At 40.5% G+C, this 12,181-nt stretch overlaps 1 protein-coding gene across 5 annotated transcripts in view; it reads left to right on the top strand.

Annotated features, from left to right (window-relative positions):
- Positions 1–10,949, top strand: part of tfeb (transcription factor EB) — a 26,503-nt gene extending 15,554 nt beyond the window's left edge. For 4 of the 5 annotated variants that reach the window (XM_086040945.1, XM_086040944.1, XM_086040946.1 and 1 more), the window contains 8 exons: positions 588–686; positions 772–960; positions 1,652–1,741; positions 4,978–5,095; positions 5,672–5,728; positions 6,088–6,163; positions 6,475–6,622; positions 7,702–10,949. In XM_086040945.1, coding sequence (XP_085897071.1) covers positions 588–686; positions 772–960; positions 1,652–1,741; positions 4,978–5,095; positions 5,672–5,728; positions 6,088–6,163; positions 6,475–6,622; positions 7,702–8,283 — 1,359 coding nt within the window. In that variant the 3' untranslated portion in view covers positions 8,284–10,949. The remainder of the gene's footprint in view (positions 1–587; positions 687–771; positions 961–1,651; positions 1,742–4,977; positions 5,096–5,671; positions 5,729–6,087; positions 6,164–6,474; positions 6,623–7,701) is intronic. The other variant, XM_086040947.1, reaches the window with a different exon arrangement.
- The last annotated feature ends 1,232 nt before the right edge of the window (positions 10,950–12,181 follow it).

Genomic DNA, 12,181 nt, shown 5'->3' with positions numbered 1-12,181 from the left:
AGAAACATCATTTTAGAGGTGCAACCATTAATCCACGGCTGATCGATGATCAGGTTACTCATAAGTCAAAAATTGAAACTTGGTGCTCTCATTTTTTTTAAACACAAAAACGTGCAAGGCATTAACACCGCACCGTACCGTTCGACACGTTAATCATTTTTCTTCGATGGTGAGAAACCAAACTCCAAGTCGCGGTCAAATTTCCCAGCCCTATCATTGTGTCCATTTACTACTATACCTATGCCTTTCAAGGTATTTGGAACGTCAAAATGTATATTAATCATATGTGACTATTTTTTATGTATTGTTGGAAAGACGTTTTACAAGATTCTGAGTCACATTCTTTGTCCATTCATCCTGCAGTGGATGACTAATGTGCTTTTATAACCCCGATTTGGCCTCTCATTGCAAACATTAATTAATACGCTCGACACATCTTGCAAGACAATCACCTGTGATGTGTTTCACGGTGTGCCACTCGCGTTCTCTGCATCATCTCGTTCCTCTGTAGCTGTGCATTTCTAATTTGACCAAAAAAAAAAAAAGATCAAAAAGAGACTAGAGTTCTGCTTTCCTTTTTAATGCAGGTGCAGACCCACCTTGAGAATCCTACAGACTACCACATCCGTCAGTCTCGGAGGCAGCAGGTGAAAGAGTACCTCTCCACTACCTTTGCCACCAAACAGGTACCTGTCAATCATCCTTCATCAATACTATAACGCTGTTTCAAGGAAGTTGCTCATCCGCTCTTCTTGTTCTTTCTGTCTTCAGATGGTTCATGCCGTAGCAGGGCCAATGCCACCATCGCCCCCCGCGGCCATTGGGCCCACGGGGGGTTCAGCGTCCCTACCCCCGCCCCTCCACTCCCCCCACAGGCGCACCGAGCAGCTCATGACTGGCAATAGTGCACCCAACAGCCCAATGGCCATGCTCAACATTGGAACCAGCCATGAACATGAGGTAGCGTGTTTGGGAGTGTGGCGTGAGCCCGTACACACATGTTGTAGGTCATGTCAAACAGTGTGGTTTACAAGAACCGCATTGAACAAATATCTCTGAAATACGACCTTATTGCATGCGTATAACGTTATGAGGTTTGAATATTATCCCCATTATCGTCACATTTTATGAAGCATCGTAATGATTTAATTGGCCGTTGGTAAGCTGAAGCGGCATTCCAAAAGCCATTTGTGTCGTGCGCACAGTAGGTGAATACATGTGTTGACTAACTGACACTGGCTTTCATTGAAGTTTAAATGCCCCATTATGGCCTTGCGGCGGCAATTACGACTTAACAAGTGACAGACAAACAGTTTACTATGCCAAGGCCCTTTGAACCTGGCAGACTTTGACCAAAATTTCTCTTACCGTAGCTCTCAGCCTCTGTTTTGTCAGTCTTACTGAGAGGAAATAGTCGAAGCAGTTAGCCTCCATGGAGAAGTCGTCTTTTAAGTCGACGCTAGACTGAAACATGCGCCTGCAGGTGAGTTCACCTGAAGGCCTCCGCGTGTAAACTGGAATCAAGGACTTCGGTATAGGACAATTTTGTGTGTGCGAATGTGGCTCCGATGCGTGACTGGTCTAAAAGTTGGACGTTACAGGCTATGAGAATACTCGCGTAACAGGTTTTCCCATGTTTTTTTTTTTTCAGATGGATGAGGTCATTGATGACATCATCAGCATGCAGTCCAGTTACGATGATGTTCAGGCCTACATAGACCCCGTCCAGATGCCCAACACAGTAAGTCGGGCCAAAACAAACTAGTGAATCAATTAGTGCAGAGTTCATCCGCACCGATGACCTTTCGCAGAATTTTCATTCTTCAGCTCACCCTGACTTATTGGAAATGTCTTTGCTTCCAGATAAATGGACAAAAAAAATCCCAAAGACACACTCCAGAATGTTGAAGTATTTTTTTCTCAAAAGACTGGAAGCCTTTATAGATTCCATTTGAATATCCTGTGTGTGTCATAACCATTCGTAAGGAATTCTGTCCTTATAGCGTCTGTTATGAATTCATTACAATTCAGGCATAATGATTTGAACGCATTTCATACATACCAAATTAGTACGCAGTAACAGTAAATTAATTCTTTACAAAATATTTTTCCCCATACATTATTTTGTCGCATGACATGACACCTCAAGGATCTTTATTTATTTCATTTTACAAAAGGTAAACAAACAAAAAAAAAGAATACCAAGGGTGTTAGTTAGCATCGTTTTATGCGATTAACAAGTTTTAAATAAAAATTTCATCGATTTCATCATTACAATTTAAATGTGATTATGATTCCAAGTGTTTATCACATAAATTATTTTTTTGTGTCCAGGCCAAAGCGACAATCTGTGATGTCACAAGCATTTTCATGCACAAACGCACAATTGATTTAAACATGCTGAGCAAGGTTACACACGCCAACAAAAACATGTCAATTTAAGACTCGGGTAGGGCCAAAGTAAGAATTAACAATTAAACTGCCAGCAGTTAGAGTTCAACTTGTTTACAAGGTATTTGGAAAACGGGAGGAGGAGGTGGGTGAGGAGGAGGAGGAGGAGGAGGAGGAGGGTAAGGGGATGAGGGCAATTTGTGCAAAGGGAAAACAGGCTGAAAGTCCAGTTAGGGGAAAGTTCACTCTTGTTTGGTGGTGGGGAGAGGAATCTCTAGACGAAAATTGGATCAGTGCTGCTGAGGTGGTGTCCCGACGCAGTCTGCTGTGGAGCGAGGAGGAAGGGACCCCTGCGACCTTGCTGGGGGATTAGAGGATGAAGGAGATGAGTACGACATATGCCATTGTGGAAGTTATTGAAGGGGAACAAATTCAGTTGGTAAGATATTGAGCTGTTATTGTAGCTGTCGTCATCTGTGTTGGTGGAGTTGGTTGCTGCTCATGGTTGTTGGCGAAAGACTTTTGGGACCAACACTGTGGTCATCTTTAACTGCCAGCCTCAGGGCACGAATTACGCACAGAGCGTGTGGGGGTGGAAGGAATTTTCAGGTTGTCGCCCTGTGCGATACATGGCGAAAGTGTTGATGTTTGATTTAATCTCGCTCGGGAGTATTGGTCGTTTAAATTTTCTCTGACCTTGATTGGTTTAATCCGGCTGAGCACATTTGTCTGCATACATTTGCGAGTCAACATGGTAATCTAACATCACAGGAATGGATTGATTGTATTAGGACGTTGATCAACGCGGACGCCTCTGGTGGTGTGTGTGTGTGAAGCCCGTGCACTCGATGAACTGCTGGAAAGAGATAAAGACTGCAAGCTATACCTTTTGTGTGTTATATTTATATATATATATATCTAGATATATCTATATATATATATCTAGATATCTATATCTATATCTATATATATATATATATATATATATATATATATAGATAGATAGATAGATAGATAGATAGATATAACAATATATATACCGTATGTATACAGTATATATGTACATATAAGTATGTATAAATATATGCATGTGTGTGTACTAAAGTACAGTTTTCAGTATGATTTTATTCCTTTTAGTCCCAATTGACAATCCAATGAATCAACTTTACCTGCTAATCCTGATGGGGATTAAAGAGGCATACTCCTGGAATTCTTGGAATCTCAAAGTTTAGTAAGAGCCTTGAAAACCACCGAATACCAGGAACTTACTTTCTGCTGGATTTTAAGAGTGTGTTTGTGTGTAGACTTGTGCACTGAAACACGGAGCCATACAGTGCCACATTCAATAACATTTCTTTTGGAATATGGAGATCAATGAGTCAAACGGTTTTAAACGAAAAGAAGTTGCGTCTGCCGTGCAACCTGATGCATATCTTACCTGTTAACATACAATTTAATAAACTAAATGAATTAGAATAGCATCTGGTTGATCGCATTATTTACATTTCACAGCATGCAATTTACATACAGAGGAATTTCTTTGTTTGTTTGTTCGTGGCTCTACGCGCGTGTGTGTGCGCGCGCATTTGTGTGATGTTGTGATGTCTGAGCTCGCACAGTAGCCAGTAGATAAGGTATCACTTCCTTTTGACATCTTTATCTTTCAGGCCTCATTAGCGAGTGCCCCATTTGCCCTCACGCCAGGGAGTAAAACACAATAGGCAACACGATATTAAGAAGTAAATCAATAAATGAGTCGATTAAGATGGAATCTGGACTTTTAGTAGCTAAATCACAGCCCTCAGCGTTAGCATTGAAGCGCAACCTTTACGAGCGTTTGGGAAGGCCCGCACACCGCCGAGGAGAAAATAAAGCCATCGAGGCAGATAAGATACTGACCAGAGGATGACAGTCAATCATTGCTGTATGCTTGTTAGGGAGTCCTTAGGCGTGATATTTTGGCATTATGCGTAGTTATCTGTTCTTTACAGCACACTAAACACGGACACTGACAATATAAAGGTACTTAAGCGGGGATGTGAAGTTGTAAATGAGTCGTCTCGGACCCATAGAGAAATAATGTGAAGTTACACCCGTTTGACCTATGTTTTACTTTTCAATTTTTATGATTGACTTTACGCCATATTACATTTTGGAAGGAGTTTTGCCATTATGTGGATTCTAGTATTCAGCAGTCTTTGCCTTTATTAGGCCAAGGCACGTTTTTGTCTTAGAAATAAAGCTCATGGCACAGAATTGTGACTCGTGCAGATATACAGGTTGATTTTCAATCAAGCAGAAGAGCATTTAATTGTTCTGCCCGTCATAAGTGACATTGGATGATTTCCTTTGGCATACTAGACGATAACTGAAAACAAACAAATGTGCTACGACACACTGATTAGGAATTACTGCACTGGAGACTTTAATTTGTTATGTACAGTAGAGGTGCTTATTTCGGTTTTTTTTTTGTCAATCCTCCAACTGTGTCAAAACTTTCTTTAGTCGATTTACGTGTTAAGCTAAATTGACACTTCCGATTGTTGCTGTTTTGATTGTGATTGTGTTTGCATGCGTCCTCCTCAGCTCCCTCTGTCCAGCAGCCACCTGGATGTGTACACGGGTCCAGGGATGAAGGGGCCAGCCATCGCAATGACCAGCAACTCCTGTCCGGCCAACTTGACCATCAAACGAGAAATTTCAGGTGCGATCATTTTGCATGCTTTTGATGAGGATAATTGAGTTATTACTGTGATGCCACTAATTGTGTGTGGTTAAACTACTCAACCCAAATACATATATACAGTATCTATATTTATTTATGTATTTATTTATTTTAATATATTTATTTATTTAAATATATATTTATTTCTTTTTTTTTTTTGGGGTGGATCACAGATTTGTTGGCATTTCAGTGTTTCCAGGGTCCGACGACTCGGTGTGTTGCCATTGTAACATTTTTATCATCTGGAGAGGCTTACCGTATATACATAAGTTTGCTACTTTAAAATTAAGTTAAAACTGGTAGAATACTGATACATAAGGAGTAATGCAAAGCTGATTTGCAGATGTGTCACAGATTTGCTCAACTTTGTACTTTTATATAAGTATAAAAACAATAAAATAATGTAAAAACTTTGAATTCTGTAACTTCCGGCATGTATTGAGTTTATTCTTGTTCTTTTCTTTGACAAAATGCCATGAGAAAGTTTTACCTGTACTACCGTCTTCTACAGTGTTTGTGTCAGCCATTAGCTGATGACTTTTTGTTTTTGCAAAGACACAGAAGCCCGTGCCCTGGCCAAGGAGAGACAAAAGAAAGACAACCACAATCTCAGTAAGTTTTTCCAGCATCTAGCGTGCAGTTTTCCTCTAATTGTAATGATTGTTAATCTGTGCATTGCATAATATTATACAGGGGCAACACACTTACTCTCACACACACACGCAACCATAATCTTGACCAGTTATATATCCCGTTTTGCTGATTTAGCAGACATAGTGCAATGAGTGGGTGGATGGATAACCTGTAAAATTTTTGTTGCTCTGGCACTGAAGTACACTTTAGTGACTATGTGAGCTCGTTTGAGTGCCAGCAAATGTGTATCCGTATACAAGCGCGACTCTCTCTACGTGATCCTTTCTTTTCTCCATTTGTGTCCTTTCATTCACCCTCTCTTGTCCATTCATCTACAGTTGAAAGAAGACGGCGGTTCAACATCAATGATCGTATTAAAGAGCTTGGCACAATGATTCCCAAAACCAATGATCTGTAAGTAATATTTGCTATATTATGTTTTAGTGGGGGTTAGCGTGTGTTAATGTCTTTGCCTTCCAGATATACACACTAACAGATATAAAAATATCATGAGATGAGCAATCAAATGTTTGTCCATTTAGTAAGGCAGTTTCCCTTTGAGGTAATCAGATAATGTTTGGGGCTAATCGCATGCGGTTAACTCAATTAAAGATGATTATCGTTTTACAGCCCTAGTTACTTGAGGAGATCAAAATTGTTTCAGGCACTCGACAGTATCACTGCTAGCGACGTCACCGTTTCTTTTGGCTTTATGCGTTGCATAGCGATGTTCGCTGGAACAAGGGCACAATCCTGAGAGCGTCTGTGGACTACATCAAACGCATGCAGAAGGATGTTCAGAGGACCAGAGAGGTGGAGACTAACTTTAGAAGGATGGAAATGGCCAACAAACAGTTGATACTTCGCATTCAGGTAATTTCTCAAATTTGCCTGCCATAAACAGTTAAGCCCAATACTATCAATGCGCTGTAAGTGGGTGGGGATGTTTTCGCCGCAAATCACACGATAAAGTGGAATATGTTAAAAAAAAAAACAACTCGAAACTGCAAAGGGCTGAGCTTGATAGTTGAACTAAGAATCACAGCTGTGAGGCCTGACGTATGCCTCCATGCTCATCAAGTGGTCTAAATGTATCATGAACAACAGTGATTCCTACACGTTGTGTCATGACACTTTAGTTTTAATTAATTGAAATTATTTACTACAAATAATAAATCTTAGTTCAGCAGTGAAGTATAGTGGCGGGCAGAACAATTCAATGCTCTTCCACTAGATGGCAGAAGGTAGTTTATGTATCCACCTGCTGACATTGGTACTGTGTAAAGCTCACGATATTATTAAAATAAAGGGCTCATATTAAAAAAAAAAAAATCACAATATTCTGTTTTTGTACATAACAGCATTCACAAAGGAATAGGCTTGGGTTCCTGTTAGCGGTTAGCGTGCGTCTTAAACATAGTTGGCATCGAATCAAACTGCACTAATAAACTAACCACCAGAGGGTGCTGAAAACAGCACAAATGGAAAACGACGTGGGCTTTTAAACAGATTTGCTGCTATTAATATCGTCACACGACGACGATGATATAGTGTGGCAATTTTAATATCGCAACATCAGGATATTGCCAATATTGTGACATCCCTATCAACTAGTGATGGGAAAATCTAAGTTCAAGTTTGCTTCATCAATCAGTTTCATTATTTCTTTTTGACCCCTCAAGATGGCACTGTTGGTTTAAATAGATGGGTTTAATTTCAGACCAATGTTGAACAGAGTGCCATCTTAGAGGAGTCAAAAAATACAACAACTGGTTCGTGAAGCAAATTTTAAGCTTCATTTTTCCATTACTATGTTCAACTAAATCGGCATTTTGTTTTTGTCTTTCACAAAACTTCAATGATTTTTTTGCTGGGCAAATTGTGGCTGGGCTTTGAATAATTTTTGGCACCTCAGTCCAATACGCTGACATTGAAAATGATGGCGTTAACAGGAGTTGGAGATGCAAGCTCATCTGCATGGCCTACCCAGCAACTCTCCATCCGGCCTGAACCCAGTAGACGTGATGGCCCCATATATAAAACAAGAGACCAGCCCAGAGGAGAACCTCTCCCACACTCAGACACAAGCTCCCCACCACCACCTCAACCAGAGTCAGGCTCCGCCCCAACCCCAGCAGCATCACTTCCTCCCGCAGACCCACCTGCACCCTCAAAGCCAGGCTCAGCCTCAGCCTCAGCCTCAGCAGCCCAGGCAGCTGACCATGCTCCCGCAGCACCTCCAGCCCCAGCCGCCCATCCAGTACCCGGCCGTAGGCAGCTCCCAGCCCTTTGACTTTGCCCAGTCGCTGGACTTGTGCGACGGGATGCAGGCATTCTCAGACGGCATGTCGGGGCTGGGCGATCTGGCAGGACTGGATGTGCAAAGCCGTAGAAGCGACATGGCTTTCCTCATGATGGATGAGCCGCTGTCTCCCATCGGCGGCGACCCTCTGCTCTCCACTATGTCCCCAGAGGCCTCTGTCGACTCCAGTCGCAGATCCAGCTTCAGCATAGAGGATGGTGACATACTCTAGGCACATGCATGCACACACACACATACACACTCCTGCAAGCACACACTTTGGAAAAAAAAAATAGGGTGTTGGTACCACTATGAAGAGCATAAAAAGGAAATCGTCACATTGACTGGAAGCCATTAAGCAGCAGAGTCCCACAAGGCTTCCAATAAATGTCAATACTGATACCTTGCACTGCTCTGACACATGCAACACTTCACAACAACAACAACAAAAACCACGGATGAGACATGAACTGAGGATCTTGAAACTATCAAAGAACATTTTCAAGTAGGTAAACAAATACTGAGATCAGAGAGTTCTACAGAATGTCGTTTTCATGAAGGCGATGGTCATTTTTTATTCATAAGATGAAAACCTTGTACATTGTCCCATTTGCCACATCACCATAAACGATTACATACAGAATCAAATAGACAAGGTGCAGCTTTGTTGTCCGGTGTGAAAATTGTGCAGGTATTCGGCAGTGATGCTACTGTGTCTCATGTTTGTTTCGGTATATCTGTAATTGCACCTTTTGTCGTCACGATGAGCACTCTGGGGTTGGTGTTAACCGGAGGCCATCAAGAGCATGCTAAGCTTAGCGTGTCCTTAAAGTGGCCGCGTTGACATGCACATTGTGGGCTTCACGGGTGTGACTTTTCTAATCCTCACTCTTGGCGTACCTTTTGTGAACTCACACATCCACCAGTGCCTCTTTCTATGTCTCCTTGTTTCTGTTAGTGTGTTCATTGCCATGTAAAACCACGTCATCCATCTATCATACTACTCAGGTACTGTAATGGAATTTACAAGCAGGGTCAATTTAAATGGGTGCTGATGGCAACTTGAACCAGGCCCATGACTTGAGCAGCTCTTTAAGGCCAGAGTTCACGAAAAAAGTTGATTCTGTTAACTTGTCTTTCCAGTGCTAGAGGCCCACACACTGGGTGGCTTTTAGTCCGGTAGATATTGCAGTATAAATCGTATTTGGTTCACACGCAAAGGTGTTCAGTAAAAGCAGATGCAAAATCTCCCTCACGCATGCGCGCACACACAAAGATTACGACGCCGATCACATCTATTAGCGGCACATTTTTCAATTTTAGAGCTGCTCACTAACGATGATTTTAATAATCGATTAATGTCGGTTATTAATTCCATTAATTGAAAAAAATCACATGAAAAAACATTCTGTCCACATTTACATTTTTTATACAAAACCTTTATTCATTTATTATACATAAACAAGACATTATTTCATATTGACATTATGATTCAGTTACTGGTTTGGTCTGAAACATGCAGTGTTACGGAAATGGGGGGCGGACGCTGCTCTAAACACAGGCTGGTCTCTAGTAGGCTGCAGGCTGCAAAGTACGAGCTGCAGCTGATCGTTTATTGTGATCGGCAATCAAAAGCATTGATCGACTTATGCTTATCACATACATTTCCGTGGAAATTGGCCAATCACAACATTATATATAAATATTTAAATATATATCACATAAAGGGCATCTTTTTGGTCCATGTTGTCGTCGTGGCAGTCTGAGCATTATGGCATTATGGATGGTAAAGAAATCTTGTAATATTTTTCATTGTAAGTAGGGATGGGCATTTGACGACATTTACTTTATTGACGATGGGAGGCATTTTGGGGAGGGGTAATTACTCTGTGAATGTTAACTCCTGTTTCTAAGACATGCTGATGCCATGTTGTTCCCAACACCACAAACCTGTTGCGACTGAATCAACAGCGCTTCTGCTGGTTGTAGCCAAGTAGTGCACGCTATACTCTCAAATTCTTCAAGACACAACTAGTAAACAATCAATTCCACACAATCGACCAAATTGTTAATCAGTATCACTTTATTGGTAGGTGATTATGCCCATCCCTAATTATAAGTTCTGTTTCTTTATTGTAGTTTATTGTTAGTTCTATTTACCAAAGCACTGGAAACTATATTAATGTTTTGACTTTGTACAAAAATGATTATTATTATTTTGCTGTTTTATGCCACTAAGCAGCTTTAAAATATTTTGTTTGTGTTCTTTTTATGGATTTTACTTTTCTTTTTTTTTTTCTTTTTTTTTTTTTTTTTACCCAAAACAACCCTTTCCTCCCCCTTTTAAAGCCAGTTAAAGCCACACATGTGTTACATGAGATGGAGCATTGAGCCATTTGGGAACTTTCACTGACCTGGAAGATTTGTACGTCTTGATACCTTTTTTTCAGTCTTTTTTTATATTCATAATTGGGCTTTTATTTTTCTCATTGTTATCTTTTAAAGCCAAATAGTAAATGAAATGATTCGTTGATCTGATTGAATTCAAATTGTGAATGTAAAGTTTACCGGTGTGTCTGGTCAGCGGAAAGTCCGTTTTGCTGTACCTTTTTCCTTTCTTTGTAACTGTGGTTCCATGTAAACTGGAAGACTGACTCTACTCCGTGCTGCAGAGTTATCAATGCCTGACCGTGTTTTTTTTTTTTTCCCCCCCGGCCTAGAGTTGTGCCTTTTCCCATTTCAACCACAGTTTGACTGTTGTTGACAACCTTGCCAACACTCCAAAGATTCGCTCAGAACCCCTCTAAAATTCCACTAGAGAGTGCTCTGCAGTGCAACAAACATGGGACATGTCCTGATGTGAAATAAGTTATAAAATGTTTTATCAGAATCCAATAATTTGCTTCAAGTGTTTTTTGTTTTTTTTGTATGGTGACATATTATCATCTCTTAAATTATCTTCTTACCACTCTGAGATCATTTCTTACTCTTGGCTCAATCAACGCCCGAATGTAAATTGCCTCCCTGACAGCGACAGCAGTATTAGCCTATTAGCTGCGGGGGGTTAATGGCAGCCTACCTATGGAGTCGAACGAAACTTTAACATCGCTAAATGTCTGAAAACTCCAACCAATCACCACCAAAACTCATATGCACATTGGTGCAATATTTTCAATTAGGTGGAGCTGATAATATTTTTTTTACTCATAGAAACTCACATTTAATGTCAATAAAATCCTAAATATTGAGCCGATCGCGTTTATATTTTCACAGGTTGAAGTGGACATGAGTAGAGCTGTGCACATGAATTTTGGTGACTTTGATTTTCAGACATTAGCTGACAACAGAACGTGACAAAATAAGCCAGAAAACTATTGCAATGCTTGCCTCTTTCCTTCACTGACACCATCAGACTGAGATGTTAAAAAGCAGGCCTTGGCCATGCAAAGTAGGCGTCATTGAGATGTGTTGAATCTAGTCATAAGAAACACATTAAATCACTATTGAGTTATTCGAGGGGGGAATGACATCATTTTTACAGAAAGACATATAAACGCCAATGTTCAGCCCAATCAAGTGACCCTTTAATGAAAAGCTGCAAATATACAGTGAAACAGTGTACTGTCCCTTTGTCTAGAAGATTTATTGTGTCACGTGTTTGATGTGACCTATGTCGGTTTCCAGTGATAGAAAAGCAGTGCAGTTCAGAGGTTGTCTAGTTCTGAAGTGGATATTATATGACTGTGTGCTGGGCTCCAGTCAAAGGTAAGACACTAAAATTTTGTTCTTTTAAAAAGAAAAGTGGATATCGATAAAGTGGCCTTGCCAAATAATAAGCCAACGCTTTCTGATGACCCGTGTAGGTCATTTACAACTGCTTATTAATGACTTTAAAAGATCTTACGAATTCATGAGTAACCTATATCCAATTCATAAACCCCATTTTTAAAGGGACCTTTTGCTCCGTGTCATTACAATAACGTCCACGAGGTGACACTAGAGCTCTATGGATTGTTGAATACTAGTTTCTTTTATTAAACTGCGGTAATGAAATATAGAGTTGTCATTTCCGAGACAGAGCATCATTGGCAACCCCAAAATGTTTAAATAAAATGTTTTGTGTCAGGCAG

The sequence above is a fragment of the Filicampus tigris genome, chromosome 9 (assembly GCF_054856515.1).
Source record: "Filicampus tigris isolate MCC_2025a chromosome 9, RoL_Ftig_1.0, whole genome shotgun sequence".
NCBI classification, from domain to species: domain Eukaryota; kingdom Metazoa; phylum Chordata; class Actinopteri; order Syngnathiformes; family Syngnathidae; genus Filicampus; species Filicampus tigris.
The sequence above is the reverse complement of the archived record's forward strand: the minus strand, read 5'-3'. Positions and strand labels throughout refer to the sequence as shown.